The sequence below is a fragment of the Canis lupus genome, chromosome X (genome assembly GCF_011100685.1).
Source record: "Canis lupus familiaris isolate Mischka breed German Shepherd chromosome X, alternate assembly UU_Cfam_GSD_1.0, whole genome shotgun sequence".
In the NCBI taxonomy this organism is placed as follows: Eukaryota; Metazoa; Chordata; class Mammalia; order Carnivora; family Canidae; genus Canis; species Canis lupus.
Genome location: NC_049260.1, coordinates 35,791,753 through 35,811,371, shown reverse-complemented (window position 1 = coordinate 35,811,371; position 19,619 = coordinate 35,791,753). Strand labels below are relative to the sequence as shown.

Sequence of the window (19,619 nt, the reverse complement as noted above, 5' to 3'; positions counted from 1 at the left end):
TCCAGCAGACTCCCCATTGAGTGTGGAACGCTACACGGGGCTAGATCTCACAACCCTGAGATCATGACCAGAGTCAAAAATCAAGAGTTGGATGCTTAACCAACTGAGCTACCCAGGCACCCCTGTAACATGTATGAATCTTAAAGGCATTAAGTAAACTAGGCCAGATACAAGAGGACAAATACTGTATGATTCTATTTTTATGAGGTATTTAGAATAGGCAAAATCAAAGAAAGAATAATAGTTACCAGGAGCTGGAGAGGAGGGAGGGGAATGGGGAGTTATCGTTTATTTATTTTTTTTATTTTTAAAATATTTATTCATTCATGAGAGACACACAGAGAGAAAGGCAGAGACACAGGCAGAGAGAGAAGCAGCCTTCATGCAGGGAGCCTGACATGGGACTCGAACTCGGGATCACGCCCCGGAGCCACCTGGGCTGCCTGAGAGTTATCGTTTAATGCAGAAGTTTCAGTTTGGGATGATGAAAAAGTTCTAGAGATGGATAGTGGTGATGGCAACACAGTTATTATGAATATACTTCAAGCCACTGAATTGTGCACTTAAAAATAGTTAAAATGGTAAGTTATGAATATTTTTACAATTTAACTAAAAAATAATAATTACCTGTCTGCAATTCTGTGGTATATCCAAGAGAATTGAAAACAGATTTAAAAACAAAACATGTCCACGAATGTCCATAGTAGCATTACTCACAATAGCCAAAAGGTAGAAATAACCCAAATGTCTAACAATAGATGAATGGATAAACAAAATGTGGTATATCCACAAAATGCAATGTTACTCAGCTGTAAAAAGGAATAAAGTACTGATACATGTTCTAACATGTAAGATCTTGAAAACATTATGCCAAGTAAAAGAAGCCAGACACAAAAGGACATTTGCCTATGGTTAGGCAAATCCACAGAGACAGAAAGGAGATCAGTGGTTGCTGGGCGATGGGAGGTAATAGAGAATGACTGCTTAATTGGTTATGGGGTTTCCATTTGCAGGGATGAATATGTTCTGGAATTAGATAGTGGAAATGGTTGCATACTATGAATTTACTAAAAACTACTGAATTGTATACTTTAAAATGATTAAAATGGTGAATATTGTAAGTGAATTTTACCTCCATAAGGAAACATTACCTGGGTAGTAATTAGAAAAAGAATACTTACATAAACCATAAATTTTACTTAATAGAATGTTCCAAATAAAAATTCAAATTTGTTTTTGCATTACATGCATTCATAAAATATTTGGTTTGGAAATCATGACTCCAGCAATCTCGTAAGGTTTACTGATTTCACACTAATCAATCATATACAGGCTTTTGGCTGTTTAATCTGAAACACTTCAGTGTATCTTGTTTTTCCCTTCAGTTTTGTCAAGTGATAATGAAGTGTTAAGCCATTATTTCTGCTACATCACATTTTCTTCCCAGTAGTTTTAAGTGCTTTCAGATGCCATCTTTTATCAATATTATCTTTGTACGCCTTGTTCCCATTCAATGCCTGGTTGTGCCAGACACATGGTATATACTCCATAAATATTCAAACACTGCTTACCGAATGAACTAAAAGCTCACTATGAGAAAGTTATTTTCAAGTTTGGGCCAGTGATTCAAAATAATAATACCTTACTAAACTCATTACACAACAGTCAATTGTCCATATTTAATATAGCACATTGCCTTTACCATTATCGCTTGCTATAATGAATTGAGAGCTAAGATGTAAAGAACTGGTTTAAAGCTATAATGCTTACAGTATTTTTAAATGAAAAGAGTGAAAGATTCCATTAAAAACAACTATGCTGGGATCCCTATCATCACGATAGATGATGTTGCATGCTTCTCATTGCATTACATTGGGAGATACATGGTATCAGTTTGATGATTGGTGATATTAACTTGGTATCTTAACAGATCTGTTCATTTTGGAAGTACCTTTTCCCTTTTGTAATTAATGGTTTGACTACATGTTTGAAAGTATGGGGAATTGACCATAATTTGAAAATAAATAGAATGGATTGATGTCATTTTCAGTAATGAAACAAGTTGATTCTAACAAAAGGACATGTGTTTTATTTTAAGCTCACTGTATCAAATTTAAGTCTAATATACAATTGAAGGGGCACCTGGATGGCTCATTCAGTTAAGCATTAGACTCTATCTCAGCTCAGGTGTTGGTCTCAGGGTCGTGAGTCCAAGCCCCACATTGGGCTCCATGCTGAGCAAGGAGCCTACTTAAAAAAACAAATAAAAATATATAATAGGACTGAGGGGGCAGCCGGGGTGGCTCAGCGGTTTAGCGCCGCCTTCAGCCCAGGGCGTAATCCTGGAGACCCAGAATCAAATCCCACGTCAGGCTCCCTGCATGGAGCCTGCTTCTCCCTCTGCCTGTGTCTCTGCTTCTCTCTGTGTGTCTCATGAATAAATAAATAAAATCTTAAAAAAAAAAAAAAAAAAAGGAATGAGGTTATTTGCTCTATAGAAAAAATGTAGACAGTTTCTCTAGCACATTTAAAATACATTTGTCATATCTCTCACTTAGAATGCATTCATACCTATATTCACTATGTATGTCACTCTAAATACAAAATTAGAGGTCAAATTAAGAGCAAATAAATCCTTGCACTGTATCTGTAACCTGAAATTTAAACAAAATGAAAGAAATTCTAACATCTACATAAGAGTGAAATTGGGATCCCTGGGTGGCGCAGTGGTTTAGCGCCTGCCTTCGGCCCAGGGTGCGATCCTGGAGACCCGGGATCGAATCCCACGTCGGGCTTCCGGTGCATGGAGCCTGCTTCTCCCTCTGCCTATGTCTCTGCCTCTCTCTCTCTCTGTGTGTGTGTGACTATCATAAATAAATAAATTTAAAAAATTAAAACAAACAAACAAACAAACAAAAAAACTATGCTTTTTTAGGGGGAGGGAAAGACAGGGGAAGAGAGAGAATCTTAAGTGGGCTACGCCCAGCACAGAGCCCTATGCAGGGCCTTATCTCACAATCCCAAGATCATGACCTGAGCCGAAACCAAGAGTAGACATTTAACCAAATGAGTCACACAGGTGCTCCTAAAAACAACTCTTAAGAAAAGTTTTTCTTCTTCTTCTTTTTTTTTTTTTAAAGATTTTTATTTCTTTATGAGAGAGAGAGGGGGGGAGGGAGAGGGGAGGGAGGGAGGAGTGAGGCAGAGACACAGTTAGAGGGAGAATCAGGCTCCAAGCAGGGAGCCCGATTGGGACTCAATCCCAGGACCCAGGGCTCTCTCCCTGAGCCGAAGGCAGATACTTAACCGCTGAGCCAACCAGGCATCCCTTAAAAAAGTTTCAAAAATTCTATAATCATACTGAGAAGGGTACTGGATGGTGTTCAAAATATATGGCTATAGTTTTGGAACTACTCAATTTCTTGTGTCATGAAAACTGATTTTTGGTTTAATAACTATTTTTAGAACAACACAACTTAAATCTATGATGGTAATTTCAGAGATAACTTGGAAATATTAATTCACGAATTCTGGCATTTGCAATCCCCACTAAGACTCAAAATTTTAAGTTCTTTTTTAAAAATACTTTATTTATTTGAGAGAGTGAGTGAGTGAGAACGAGAGCAAGAGCAAGGGGGAAGAGGCAGAGGGAGAAGCAGACTCCCAGCTGAGCAGGGAATCCAGGGGCTAGATCCTAGGACACTGGGATCATAACCTGAGCTGAAGGCAGATGCTTAACCGACTGAGCCACCCAGGTGCTCCTATGAATCTTCTTAAAGCATTTTGTCGTTACAGAACTTGTCTTCAAGTTGCTGTTTTAACTACTGACAGAATATATGAATTTTGAACTGTTTCCGAAAATCAAGTATTATACTATCATCCATATGGGGAGGGAAGTTATAAAATCTGGCAGAGTTGTCAGCTAATTACATACTTCACCATCTATATAATTTTAGGTATTAAAAGATAATAGATGAAGTCTGAAGGATAGTTATGCTGGATAACCTCAGTTTAAAGAGAAAAACTGCACTCAAATTCTCATATACTGAAAAACTAAAGCTGATGTTCATTATTCACAGATTTTGTATTTGTGGTTTTTCCTACTTGGTAAACTTTATTTGTAATGGTAAAAAATAGCATGGTGCTTTTGTGGTCATGTGCTAGGTGGCAAAAAAAAAAAAAAAAAAAAAAAATTGGAGTCACCGAACATGTATGTTACCAGCTAAATCAGAACAAAGTGGCACTTTATATTGTACAGGAGTGTCCTTTTTGCTGTTTAGTGACACCTTTCCCACATGTTTGTACGTTTTGTTGATCTCATGGTTTAAAATGACACCCCCTCAAATGTGTAGTTCTGAAGTACCTAGTATTCCTAAGCTCAAAAAGGCTTTGCAGAGAAAATATTTTGTTACTTTATCAGACACAGGTTATTGGGAGGTCACTGTTAACAAGTCAGCAATGTATGTTAAGGGGTCTTTAAAAAGAAACACACATTTATGTATAGACTAGTCAACAAAAACCTAACCAGAAGCTTGCAGGAACCTAATCTCGTATTTCCCCTGGGAATAATGCCTTTGCATTCCCTCCTTCAGTATTCACAGTGACTTTATAGAAAATAAGTTCCATGAATAATGGGAACTGACTGTACTTACTTACCTAAGGACTATTTTTATATAATGAAATGTGACCTTATAGGACTCATTCTAAAACTACTGTAATCTAATCCTAAAATAACCCTAGCATATCAATGAAATTAAGGTATTTACCAAAAGTCTATGCTAGTTTTCCTTAATTATTATTTTTATATGTTTTATTTATTTTCTATTAGTTTTCCTTAATTAAAAAATCCAAATCTAGTAGTAAGTATGCAAATGGGCAGTGAAAGAATAAAAAGTGAAATCAAGTGAGGGAAGAAGGAACTTTTTATTCATTTTATTTTTATAAAGATTACATTTATTTATTTTGAAAAAGAGAGGGGGGAGGGAGAGAGAGCACAAGCAGGAGGGCACAGAAAATCTCAAGCAGACTCCATGCAGAGCGCAGAGCCTGATTTGAGACTCAATCTCAGGACCCTGAGATCATGACCAGAGCCAAAACCAAGAGATGGATGCTTAACTGACTGAGCCACCCAGGTGCCCCCTTTTTATTCATTCTTAAGCTTTTGTTTTATTTTTTTTAAAAAAGATTTTATTTATTCATAGAGACGGGGGGGGGGGGGGGGGGGGGGGGGGGGGCGCAGAGGGAGAAGCAGGCATCATACAGAGAACCTGATGTGGGACTCAATCCAGGGTCTCCAGGATCACGCCCTAGGCTGCAGGCGGCGCCACCGGGGCTGCCCAAGCTTTTGTTTTAATGTAAAACCTTTATTAGATCTCCAGGAGGTTAAACCCCTTCCCCCACCCCCCCCCCCCCCCCCCCAAAAAAAAAGCAGATTGGCAGTTTTTAGTTTAAAAGTTGGTCAACTAAGAAGGAGGATCTACCTGTGAGTCTGCCAGGAATCTTCAATCAGTAAGATTTGCAAAAGCAGATCCAAATAGGGCCGGAGTTCATAGGTGTAGGAATATGCAACCTAAAAATAGGAAAGACATGGTGAAAAACTTATTTAAAGGAGTAATAAATCAAATCAGAGAGGCATACGAATGTTTATTGTCCTTTAACCTGCCAGAGAAGTTCACTGAGGACAGTAGATGAGAACTGAGGATTCTCCCAGCAGCAAAAGCGAAGCAGTTTGACAGTTTCCTCTGAGTTACTGCAGTCCTCAATGATTTTCTTCACATAACTTGTTCTCACAAATAAAATGTCTGCCACATTCTGCTGAATTGGCATTATAGGTTGTGATAAATTAGGATCACCAAAAGGATTGGGAAGAGGAGGATTACCTAGAATACAGATTTGTCATCAATGAAAAACTAATAGGCTTCTCCACAATAAAATAATACAGCCTTCACCACAGAAAACAGCTTAGGAGTTTTGGATTTTAAAAAAATAACATTTAAAATCAATATTCCTAAGTACTATGAAGAAACTAAGAAAGTAATATTAGATATGAAAATGATCAAAGATGATAAAATGCAAACTTAACTTAAAAGGTTAATTCTTAAACTATTTCATAAATAAAGTATCAACCTCATAACAAGTAGAGAGGAAAAAAAGATCCCCTTTAAACATGTGATAAAGGTGTAGAACCCAAAATATTATTAAAATATTCCAAAGCACAGACTGTCAGACTTTTTTTTTTTTAAACATTTAAGCATCTTCAGAATTACTTTTAACTGGATACTATGTATGTTCAGCAGTATTTTAAAATCAATGTAAAGGAGTGAGCATTTGACTTTACCATTGATTGAAGACTGCATTCTTGAAGAGACATTGCAACAGCGGATCAGCTGTGACACAACAGAGTACAATTTGCCTAATTCAGCATACTGATATTTGATTGGAGGACCTGGACCTTCATCTAAAGACACAAGCATAAAGGTAGCAGGCACATTCAATTTCAAAAGCTGTGTCTTCTCTGCCACACCTACAATGAAGAAGAATACAAAAGAGAAAAAAATTAGGATGATGAAGGGATTCATAATAAAGCAGTTATCTAAAATATTTTTTCTGTAAGTTTTCGAATCAGAAAACCACTCTTATTTAGCATTTAGAATGATTTGACGAGAACAGAAAATCTACATGGTATAATTGGGGTGAAGTTTTTATTTTTTTATTTTTTAAAAACATTTTATTTATTTATGAGAGACAGAGAGAGAGAGAGAGAGAGAGAGAGAGAGATGCCGAGACACAGGCAGAAGGATAAGCAGGCCCATGCAGGGAGCCCGACGTGGGACTAGATCCTGGGCCTCCAGGATCACACCTTGGGCTGTAGGCGGTGCTAAACCGCTGCGCCACAGGGGCTGCCCGGGTTGAAGTTTTTATAAGCCTATGATATTCCAGTCAAACCAGGCATCAAGGAAATCAACACTTACTTGACAGCATGAGCACCGGGTATTATGCTGTATGTTGGCAAATTGAACTCCAATAAAAAAAATTAAAGGAAAAAAAAGAAAGAAAATGAACACTTTCTATGGTTTGAGTCTGGGGGACTAGCCTAGACTGCAATCCTCATCATAAGGGAGGATGATGAAAACTCTGAGAATTAAGAATGCTTGTATACACTGCCTCTTTATTTTCTTCTACAACTAAGCTACTTGAAAACCATGCCTAGAGGCATCTGAGTGGCTCAGTTGGTAAAGTGGCTGCCTTGGGCTCCCTGCTCTGCAGGGAGCTTGCTTCTTCCTCTCCCTGCTGCTATCCCTTGCTTGTGCTGAGAGAGGGGGAGGGAGGGAGGGAGGGAGGGAGGGAGGGAGGGAGGAGAGAGAGAGAGAGAGAGAGAGAGAGAGAAAGGAAAGAAAAAAAGAAAAGAAACCATGCCTAAAAAGTAGGTGGCATCTCAATTTTCTTATTTTCCCACTCTGAGCCCATGTCAGTTTGGTTTCTGCCCACTTTCCCGGGGTAAAGCTAAAGAACAGTACTAAACCATAACTGCTTCCTCTCCTTCTTGGATTCCTCTCTTCTTTCAACCTCTTCTCCTTGGTCTCGTTTGTGAGTCCTCCTTCCTCTGTCTCTGAAAAATGGTTGCTCCTCAAAGTTCCCACACCAGACTATCTGCATGCTTTTCCTGGACAATCAAACCCACTCTAATGGCTTCAAGTTCCAGGTATTTTTGTCCAAATGATTCCAAAATATTTCCAGACAAATATATTAAGTATTCTACTGAATACTGAACATCACTATTTGGGTGCCCAACAGGCTCACACTCAATTTGCCCAAACTGAACTCATTTTACTCCCCTATCAGTGTTCTTCCCTCTTGGTACATGGCACTGCTATCTGCTCGGTTGAATCTTGGGCATCATTTAACATCTCTTCTGTGTTCCCCTCTCCTTAATATCCAATCACTAAACCTAAATTGAGACATCTAGGTGCTCTGGCAGTTACCTTTTCATTTGCTTTTATACCCCATTAGACGATAGACTATCCTTTATATTGTCATATTCCAAGAAGTATAATAAATACAAGCCCACGGGCAGCCCCGGTGGCGCAGCAGTTTAGTGCCGCCTACACCCAGCGCATGATCCTGGAGTGCCGGGATCGAGTCCCACATCGGGCTCTCTGCATGGAGCCTGCTTCTCCCTCTGCCTGTGTCTCTGCCTCTCAATCTCTGAATAAATAAGTAAATCTTTAAAAATAAAAAATAAAAATAAATGCCCACAATCCCTTATCTGAAATCCTGAGATTCAAAAAGCACTTATAATAAATACAAACTTCTTTCCTAAAGTTGGTGTCAAAACATGCTTTGTGGGAAAAGCTGGCCTGAACTGACAAGAGGCTATTTTAGTCTTTATCCCCTCTTTCAGAGTGACTACTCATGCTTTACTGTGGAAATATTAATGTGTATGATAATAAGGTGCTGTCTTGGACCCTGCTATAGGGATATTACATAGTATATACATTGCCTTACCTTTCTTAAATCTAAACAATCCTGAACACCAAAGCATATGTGGTTTGAAGATTTCATATTAAAGTTTATGAATCTGTACTTGCTTTTAGCAGGGAGATCTTAATTAGATTATATTACAGACCAATGATGTATGCTTTGTGAATAGGCTATATCTAAAAAGAAAGCTGAACAGAATAGGATTTTTATGAATTCCTAAATTTGGTATTTCTAAGTTTTTTCTTTTTTTAAGATTTTTTTTTTTAATTCTTATTTATTTATGATAGTCACAGAGAGAGAGAGAGAGAGAGAGGCAGAGACACAGGCAGAGGGAGAAGCAGGCTCCATGCACCGGGAGCCCGATGTGGGATTCAATCCTGGGTCTCCAGGATCGCGCCCTGGGCCAAAGACAGGTGCTAAACCGCTGCGCCACCCAGGGATCCCAAGATTTTATTTATTTATTCATAAGAGACACACACAGAGAGAGGCAGAGACACAGGTAGAGGGAGAAGCAGGCTCCATGCAGGAAGCCCAATGTGGGTGGGACTCAATCCCGGAACTCCGGGATCACACTCTGAGCCGAAGGCAGATGCTCAACCGCTGAGCCATCCAGGCATCCCAAAAATTTTTAAAGAAGTTATTATCTGCTAAGTCTTTGAATCAGTTTCCAATCTGGCGAAATATTAGTAAGATTTTAAATGGCATGTCAATAAATTAATCATTTTGGAAACAGTGCATGAGCACCTGATTGATAAGAAATTTTTATAAATTTAGGGTTGCCTGGCTGGCCCAGTTCAAAGAGCATGCGACTCTTGATCTCAGAGTTGTGAGTTTGAGCCCTAGGTTGGGCATAGAGATTACTTAAATAAAACAAACAAACGTTTATATTCTTAATCATATGAAATTTACCACCCCATACAAAGCCAATGAACAAACACTAAAAGATAATGGATGGATTTTTCATAATATTCCTAATTGTACATCTTTTTCATTTAAAAAACATTTACTGAGTGTCATTGTGTGAAAACTTCTGATCTTTGCCATCTCACTGGGGAGCAACACAAAAATTTGAATACAATCAAAACCAACAGAGTAAGTAGAAGATAGCATAACAATATACTTTTAAGTGAAGTATTCTGGGATCACTGATCAGGCAATGTTAGATTACTTTGAGAAAGTAAGTTATTAAGCAGAGGCAGTAACAAATAATAGGGTAATTCAATATTTATATTATATGTAATTTTAATTCAGTTTACTCCAACAAAAATTTATGTTCAGACCAAGTCCTTTACTCAAGGACTCACCACGTCACTCAACTTGGGTGAGTATCAACCATCTGGGGAGTTTTCGAAAATGTGGATTCCTTGTGATAGCTCTGAGAATTCTACTTAAGTTGGTGTGGTATGGGGCCTAGGAATCAGTATTTTCATATCCAGACAGGTCTGGCACCACCGCTTTAGGAGATAAAAGTATGATTAAGACACAGATTCTGGGCAGCCTCAGTGGCGCAGCGGTTTAGCGCCGCCTTCAGCCTAGGGTGTGATCCTGGAGACCCGGGATCGAGTCCCACACGTCCATGCTCCCTGCATGGAGCCTGCTACTCCCTCTGCCTCTCTCTCTCTGTCTGTCTCTCATGAATGAAGATTTTATTTATTTATTCATGAGACACATACAGAGAGAGAGAGGGGCAGAGACACAGGCACAGAGAGAAGCAGGCTCCATGCAAGGAGCCTGATGTGGGACTCGATCCCAGGTCTCCAGAATCACACCCTGGGCTAAAGGCGGCACTAAACCACTGAGCCACCAGGGCTGCCCAAGACACAGATTCGGAGGATGCCTGGGTGGCTCAGTTGGTTAAGTGTTCAACTCTTGATTTTTGGCTCAGGTCATGATCTCGGGGTAGTGAGATCAAGCCCAATGCCAGGCCCCAGGCTGAGAGTGAAGCCTGCTTAAGATTCTCTCTCCCTCTGCCCTTCCCCCACCACTTCCTCGCTCTCTAAAAAAGGACAGATTCTGGCCTGTGTCTACTGCAGAGATATGCAAAAAGAACTATAAAGTACAAGGTGAAAAGTGCACTGAAAAATGTCTCATCATTAGACTAAAGGACTTTGCCACTTAATAGAATACATTAAAACAGATTTAGAATAACTTAAATTCTTACCTAAATTGGCATACATTACAAACAGATTGAAATACTGCTGTAAATGACGCCCATGCTCTGAAACTTCCCTTCTCAAGAGATTGAGAACTGCCCTTAGTAGGTGATCGCTCAGGCTTAAGTTGTCGTAAGCCTGTAAAGGATAAAGCACTGGCTATTTTTCATTTCAGTGACAAGATATAGGACAATATAATTCTATTTGCATAAAAAGCGCAAACACAAATACAGGCAGAAATTTCTGGAAGGACTAATCACAAAAGAAATGATTAAAAAGGGTTGCATCTTAGGAAATGAAGATCTGAGGTAGATTTTATCTAGAGCCTTCATGATATTTTAATTTTTAATAAATGGAGGTCCATTACACAAAAACTTTATAATCTACATAACAATGTGTACAATTAAGCCACCGCTTGTAACTAAACGAACACAGAAAATTCTGTTGCTTTTAAAGCGCCAATAATTGCTATTCATTGCTGTGAAATACTTTTACTAAACTCCTAGATATCAGATGGCGTGGGGTGTGTGCATACACACACATATCAAACAGATGCACATATATTTGCTGACTCAAACTTTCAGGAAAGCGATCTGTAAGCATTTAATCATTAGAAAGAAAACCAGGAAAATTACCTGACTAGAAGGTCCAGGAGATGCAAAAGGTGAAGGACATGGCCCATCTTGCAAGGAAAAATGTGCAATAAAAACTATAAGTTTTGCAAATGCACCCCTCACTTCTGCACTGGGGCACTCTAGAAGGTATTCAGAGAAGCGATTGGAAACATTAAAAAGGACATTGTGGGCAAACCAAAAACGTACATTCTTGCTGTGACGAAGGAGAATACACAATGCATCATACCTAAGAGAAAACAAAACAATATCTATGAATGTCAATTCAATGATATGTTTTGTATATAGTACAGATATGGGTCTCTATGAACCAAATAAAAATCAAACACCGTTTACTACTGGAAGGAGAGAATCAGCCATGGTTGCTTTTAGTACCAGTGTTAAAAGGACAGATGACTACTACAACTCGGTATCTTCTCACAGAGTGACAACAGAGATGAAAGTTTATCCAGTCCTCTACAAATCCATTACACCAAACTCTTCCTAGATTTGATGACAAAATAATCCCTAACTTAATCTTCCCTTAACATCTTCCCACTGGATGAGTACATAAAAATTGTTCAATAAAAGTATTATAATGGCCTCTGTACGTTCACAACTTTGATACTTAAGGACACTTTAAAAAAAAAAAAAAAAGATTATTTATTTATTCACAAGGGACACACACACACACACACACACAGAGGCAGAGACACAGGCAGTGAGAGAAGCAGACTTCCTGCTAGGAGCCTGATGTGTACTCGATCCTGGATCCCAGGATCACGCCCTGAGCTGAAGGAAGATGCTCAACTGCTAAGCCACCCAGGAGTCCCAACTTAGGACACTTTTATTAAGGAACCAAACTAAATGCTACTATAATAGGAATGAAAACCAAAAGAAACGTACCAATCACTGGCAGAGCCACGGACTATTTTCTTGGTGTGAAATCCTGTAGTAAAAAGGAACCTAGCAGCAAGCTGAATACTAATCATAGTGATTTCTTCTGCTTCAGGCAACAGGTGATCTTGCCCTATAAAAAAAATGGAGATATATTAAAAAAAAAAAAAAAGTGTCAAACGAATTTCTATGTCTAAGCTCCATTTTCAAACAAGTCTGCATTTCCACTGATTCCCAAATGTTCTGAACTTTGCTAACTGTGCCCCCACCCCCCCAAACCCGGCTAACTTTTGAAATAATTCTTAGTTCAGTGAAGCACGTTTCAAACTAATGCTTGAGTCAAAACCAAATGGTTTTAATAAATAAAACCTCCTCTGTTTTCAAATAGCAAGAGAATATATACTGCTCAAAGGTAACAGTCATCTGAAACATGGCTTAAAAACAGCTGGGCAGCCCCGGTGGCTCAGCGGTTTAGCGCCGCCTTCAGCACAGGGCCTGATCCTGGAGACCCAGGATCGAGTCCCACGTCGGGTTCCCTGCATGGAGCCTGCTTCTCCCTCTGCCTGTGCCTCTTTCTCTCTCTGTATATCTCTTATGAATAAATAAAATCTTTAAAAACAAAAAACCAAAAGAAACAAAAACAGCTTAAAGTAAAAACACAAACATTTTGATACTTGCTAAGAAATCCTATAAGTAAAGTAAGAGTTATGCTTCATTCCTAAGATAAATTCTTGATACTTACCTGGTGGAGGATTTAAGTAAACACCATTACATGTAAGCAGTTTTTTCATAAACTGAAAATATTCCAAACTGTACTGCATTCGGTTATGCATGAATTGCACGTTCTGTTTCCGTACACTTCTCTCAATGGCCGATGGCATAATAATCTGATGGGGTCTTGTGGTGATAGCAAGCTCTGATATATATCTTATCAATTCATCACTCTGGTCTATGGTATCCAGTCGTTCGTAAAAAAGTATGTAAGCATTCCACCACCTTTTCTGGCGCCTGTATGACATGCGCTTCATCATGTGATCAAACACCTCTCCCATGTACTCTCCACCAAAACACTGGTTTTTCATTTCTTCGTCGTCATCCATTTTACACTCTGTTACATCTCCATCATCAAATTTATACCAGCGATTTCTCTCACCATCTCCACCATTCCTCTGAATGATATAAGAATAATAATGTCCCCCGCTTGCTTGGCCACTGTGTACCAGCACACCCACAAGTCTGTATTTTGTGCTTCCTGCTGTCTCACTTTCAGACTGCTCATTCTGCTGTATCAACTGACTCTCTGGGTTTACGTTATCTCCTTCTAGCTTTGCAACACCTGCGACTGTGTAAGGTTCCATGTCCAGCTCTCGAGGAAATTCAAAATAATCATTGAATTTGATTGCACATTCTCTTTCCCAGTCATAGTCAAATCGTTTCAGTTGGATAGCAAGAACAGGAGGTAATTTTTTAATTAGCAAGCGCTTTACAGTATCAACCTAAAACAAACAGAGCAAGTTACTAGATGTTCTTTTATAATCCACTGCACAAAACAAACTATAAAACTGTATTATTAAATTCTCGTGAAGACTAATTGGAGGTTACAAGTGTAAACAAACACACGGCAATGAACATAATAATCAAGGTAAGTCTGTCACAGTGGGCATTTAAAAAATGCTAAAACTATTAATATGGAAATAGTGGATGCCACTTGTTAAAAACTGCAGAAATTAGTGACACAGACATTACTCATTGCCTGGATTCTATATTGTCTGTGCTATCTAACCATTGTTACTTGTTTCATGTTTACTGTTATTCTAATGAAGGTGTGCTCTGTTATGAGTAAACTGAAGATACACAGTAGCAGCTTATTTACTGGGCCATTAGGTGCCAAGTAATATGTTAACCACTGCCCAAGTAGTAACATATTTAATCCTCATAAGCCACCAGGCAGGAGCTACTGAGTGGTAATGAGGAGGAGCAGGAGCAGCAGAGATCGAGTCACTTGCCTCATGTCTCAGAACTGTGGATGGCAGGCAGTTGGGCTTTATAGCTCACATCTCACCCCTCTAGACTTTAACACCTCTTTAGGTGGTGTGTAAATGTCAAAACGATACAGGTGACTTGGAGGTGAGAGAGTTTGGGAGCCCAGAAGATACACGTTATTTACTGTCCATCCGTGTAAACGGTCTCTCCTAAGAGATCCCAGAGATAAAACTTGATCAATTGGGCCTAAAAATCTGAACCCAGTGGTTTAAAAACACAGGTGGTAGAAGAAATCTTATGCAACCAAATCAAGTAATGAAGGTTTTAGTGAACTTCCTGGTCCTTACAAGCAATTCTGGACATGACAGGAGAAATGTTTTCCTGACAGCGCTATAGCTTTGATGGGTTCAATAGTAGTTTGGTTGGGTATGGATGGAAAGGGTCTGTGTCCAACCCAACCAAATTGCTGTTGAATCCATCGAAGTTATTAAACTATTATGACTTCTAAAATGGTCACTCTTATTTACCTGTTTCCCTAGCCCTGCTGGCACTACTTTCTTTCAATCTTCTTCCCTGAAAAAGTGTTGTATCAGTTATCTTAACAACCTTCTGCTACCAATATAACAAAACAGGGTAGGGAATAAAAAGAGGGTGAACTTTGAGAACAAAACCAATCAATTCTCAAATCCATTAAATGTAACCATAATTATTTTAAAAACCTGGACAATTCATACCTTTTTATTGCATTTTTCACAATGATACGCATTTGCACCTTCTAATAAATCTCCTTTGACATACTGTTCCAAAGAATCAAGAAGATTTTGGTGGTTTCTAATGTCTACATTCAAAGTCGTAAAAGATTCTTCACACTCGTATCTAAAGATATTAAGAAATAAGGAGGATTAATTATTTTTCTAAACATTCTTATAGACTTAATGAAAACTACATTTGCAGTAATTATAACATGAAACCCTTAAGTCATAGAATGTTACCAATAAACGACACATTTATGGGCCACCTACCTAGCGATGGGCAATACATTCGGTTGTTTAAAAGTTTTATTTATTTATTCATGATAGATAGAGAGAGAGAGAGAGAGAGAGAGAGAGAGAGAGAGGGAGGCAGAGACACAGGCAGAGGGAGAAGCAGGCTCCATGCAGGGAGCCCGACGTGGGACTCGATCCCTGTCTCCAGGATCGTGCCCTGGGCCAAAGGCAGGCACTAAACACTGCGCCACCCAGGGATCCCCATTCGGTTGTTTACACCCCATAAATACACCAGGTTCTCTGACTTCATGACAAACCTGCTAGAGAAATATCACCACCTCTACTCCAGAGACAAGGGTACTGGGGTTTGGAAGGGTTAATTTGGTCAAGATTAACTAGGTGAAATGGGTTTTTTTTTTTTTTTTTTCAATTTTTATTTTTATTTATGATAGTCACAGAGAGAGAGAGAGAGAGGCAGAGACACAGGCAGAGGGAGAAGCAGGCTCCATGCACCGGGAGCCCGACGTGGGATTCGATCCCGGGTCTCCAGGATCGCGCCCTGGGCCAAAGGCAGGCGCCAAACCGCTGCGCCACCCAGGGATCCCTGAAATGGGGTTTTGAAGCCAGGTCTGTCTTGCTTCATGGCTTAAGCTCTTTACAGTCTACCGTGCTGCTTCCACTGTCACCTATTTAGGCAGTAATTTATGCCAAGACCAAAGCATGAATTCATCAACCTCTGAAAAGCATATTTTAAACTATTAGCAGGCTGAATTTTTAAATGGTCCTTCTTTTCTGTAATGGAAACCTTAATACAAGCACAAGTTTGAACAAACCAATCAAAAGGAGATAAACCATCTGAGTAGGAGCCAGAATCCCATCTTCCGGCAATTTTCTACCAAGGGAAATGTCAGATTCCTGATGAGATGTATTCATAAACTCAGAACACTAGATATGGGGAATACACTTTCAACCATCAAATTTATTCATTCAACAAATATATTCATAGTGCCTTCTATGTGTAAAAGTACTCTGGGATAGTCAACGTTGAACACAGTCCCTCATATTTGAGGCTTTTCAGTTTAGTTATGGGGAAAAAGGTATTTGTAAGTGGCATGAATGGAATATGAAGTAGGTATTAAGCATACTGCTACTCTGATCAGGTAACAATCCGAAGTCAGAACTTAACGACTTCACCTAAAATTGGGACATTCAAAGATGAGAAAGCCAGCAAAATTCTTTCGGTAAAAAGCCAGATAGTAACTATTACAAGTTTTTTGGGGGCAATGAGGTCTCTATGACTCTGCTGTTCTACGGAAAGCAGCCAGAGAGTAGGTAAAGAGGTGAGTATGTTCCAATACAACTATATAAAAACAGATGCAGGGCTGGATTTGACCTATGGTGCATAGCTTGCTAACTGCTGATCTAGATAAATAATGCCCTAAAACAGACTTGGGACTCTCTTTATGTAACCTTCTGGCATATCACAAGATTAGTTTAGTTGTGGAGAAAGTATTAAACTTTCGGGATCTTGGGCAGCCTGGGTGGCTCATTGGTTTAGCGCCACCTTCAGCCCAGGGCATTATCCTTGGAGACCTGGGATGGAGTCCCAGGTCGGGCTCCCCTTGGGGAGCCTGCTTCTCCCTCTGCCTATGTGTCTCTGCAACCCCCTCTCTGTCTCTCATGAATAAATAAAATCTTAAAAAAAAAAATAAACTTTCGGGATCTTACTTATGATCATGCTCTCTGGATATTTTCACTTTAGCAAAGAAAAGCAGTAATTTCCAAATAACTTTGAAAGATGTCTAAAATAAACCAAGAAGGACTGATTAGAATAAATGACCAAAAAGTTGGCTTATTTTATTAGTAATTAAAAACAGTTTAGTTAAAAATGATAGTTTTTTTTTTGTCTACCTAATGCAAAAGATCTTAAATGACCAAAAATTGTCTAGGCTATGTGAACAATTACACTGTCTTGTTCTGAATGGTTTAACCTCATCATAATTTCTCATTTTTACAGTATTATCTCTCAACCAATCATTTCCCTTGATAAAAAATGAAGCACTCCAATCAGCCATATACACACACAACTCATGACTATAATTCTGTTCAGGCTTGTAGAAAATACTATAGAACTGTGATATTTTGGTGAAAAGTGATTTTAAACCAACAGTAATCAGTAACATGCAAGAGAAGTTCCAAAGTAAAACGTCCATGTAATAGGCATAAACATGTATCTACTAGTAGAGAATATAATTTTTTTAATAGTAGAGAATTTCAGTAATCATATAACTATTTTCAGTAAGAGTCCTTGATTGATTTTCCTTTAAAGTCAAAAGCACAATTTGTTCAGTCACCTCTTGCTATGTTTTGTGTTGAAAACATACTTTAAAGGATAATGACCAAATCAATGCTATTTTAAAAACTAGTATTTTTATAGGAAATAGTACCCCATTGTCATATTCTTTATTTTTTTAATTTAAAAGATTTTATTTATTTATTTGAGAGAAAGAGAACACGAGGGGGGGGGTTGGGCAGAGAGGGAGAAGCAGGCTCCCCACTGAGTAGGGAGTCCCATGCGGTTGAGACCTAGGACCCTGGAATCATGACCTAAGTGAAGGCAGACACTAAGCCAACGGAGCAGCCCAGGTGCTCCAATGTCCGTCATCTTCTAAGCTTAATGTATTTATATTTTAATTACTTTAATTCTAAGATAATGAACAAGTTTATGAGTAACGCCTATAAGCTATATATATATATATATGCAAAGTGCCATTTGATTTCCCCAGGAATGACCATAGGTAAAAGGAACCAAAAGTTACTTGATGAAGAGAAACCAAACCAAAACCCTCAAAACCAGAAAAACGAAAGTCTACAGAAACACCACCACCACCACCACCACACACAAAACCCAAAGCTACAACAGTAAGGTGTGCACAGTATATATAATACATTTAGTCTCAGGTATATAGTTAAATTGGTGGCATACTCCACTTTTGCACATAACTACTAATAAATATTTTATTTTTGTTAAGTAAATAAACAGTACAACTTTATTTTTATTAAAGATTTTATTTATTTATTCATGAGAGACACACACACACACACACACACACACACACACACACACACACGGGGGGTGGGGGGCAGAGACACAGGCAGAGGGAGAAGCAGGCTCCATGCAAGGAGCCCAATGTGGGACTCGATCCTGGGTCTCCAGGATCACACCCCAGGCTGCAGGCGGTGCTAAACCGCTGCACCACTACGGCTGCCCAACAGTACAACTTTAAATATATAATCAGCACTTACCTATGTGGGCAGCCCTGGCAAATCTTCTGATCGGCAAAGGAACCTCCTAAGACTTTACTTAGCATAGCTGGATGTCCCAAGGCTTTCAAAGCTTCATCTAAACTATCCACCAATGAATTAAAAAATTCCAAAGCATCATGCTGTTCACGCAGATTAACAGGCTCACCCCAAAGCCTAAGAAATGAATGGAATCAAATATGTAATGTGTGATACTCAGAATATATACAATATTTTCTAAGGAAAAAAAAGCAAGATGACCACAAATGACAATATATAAACAGATCCCCCCCCGCAACTCCATGAGGAAGTAGGAAAAAAAATGCTCTTTATGTATACAGTGCAGTGAGAAAGAAAAGTGAGGCTCAGTACAAGTAGCACTGTGGTGGGGAAGAGTCACCATGAAACTGCTGGTGTGGTTGATGGATAGATACTATGGCTCCAGCAAAGACAGCTGCTTTAGGTAACATGGTACACAGATGCATTTTGAATCTAGATGAAGACACTGTGTGGTGGATTTCACTCTTTTTTTTTTTTCCTCTCTCTTTTTTTTTTATGATAGTCACAGAGAGAGAGAGAGAGAGAGAGAGAGAGAGAGAGAGAGAGAGGCAGAGACACAGGCAGAGGGAGAAGCAGGCTCCATGTACCGGGAGCCCGACGTGGAATTCGATCCCGGGTCTCCAGGATCGCGCCCTGAGCCAAAGGCAGGCGCCAAACCGCTGCGCCACCCAGGGATCCCAATTTCACTCTTATGTAGATGTTAGAATTTCTTTCATTTTGTTTAAATTTCAGGTTACAGATACAGTGCGAGGATTTATTTGCTCTTAATTTGACCTCTAATTTTGTATTTAGAGTGACATACATAGTGAATATAGGTATGAATGCATTCTAAGTGAGAGATATGACAAATGTATTTTAAATGTGCTAGAGAAACTGTCTACATTTTTTCTATAGAGCAAATAACCTCATTCCTTTTTTTTTTTTTTTTTAAGATTTTATTTATTTATTCATGAGACACACAGAGAGAAGCAGAGACACAGGCAGAGGGAGAAGCAGGCTCCATGCAGGGAGCCTGACGTGGGATTTGATTCTGGGTCTCCAGGATTACGCCCTGGGCTGAAGGCGGCGCTAAACCGCTGAGCCACCCCGGCTGCCCCCTCAGTCCTATTATATATTTTTATTTGTTTTTTTAAGTAGGCTCCTTG

The 19,619-nt window shown here is 39.1% G+C and overlaps 1 protein-coding gene across 3 annotated transcripts in view; it reads right to left on the bottom strand.

Annotated features, from left to right (window-relative positions):
- The window catches only part of USP9X (ubiquitin specific peptidase 9 X-linked), a 179,127-nt gene that overhangs the window by 8,224 nt on the left and 151,284 nt on the right, over positions 1–19,619 (bottom strand). For all 3 annotated transcript variants that reach the window (XM_038587199.1, XM_038587198.1, XM_038587200.1), the window contains exons 33-41: positions 18,418–18,591; positions 14,860–15,001; positions 12,885–13,638; positions 12,152–12,275; positions 11,270–11,495; positions 10,643–10,772; positions 6,338–6,523; positions 5,659–5,879; positions 5,481–5,569 (exon numbers count right to left, since the gene is read on the bottom strand). In XM_038587199.1, coding sequence (XP_038443127.1) covers positions 5,481–5,569; positions 5,659–5,879; positions 6,338–6,523; positions 10,643–10,772; positions 11,270–11,495; positions 12,152–12,275; positions 12,885–13,638; positions 14,860–15,001; positions 18,418–18,591 — 2,046 coding nt within the window. The remainder of the gene's footprint in view (positions 1–5,480; positions 5,570–5,658; positions 5,880–6,337; positions 6,524–10,642; positions 10,773–11,269; positions 11,496–12,151; positions 12,276–12,884; positions 13,639–14,859; positions 15,002–18,417; positions 18,592–19,619) is intronic.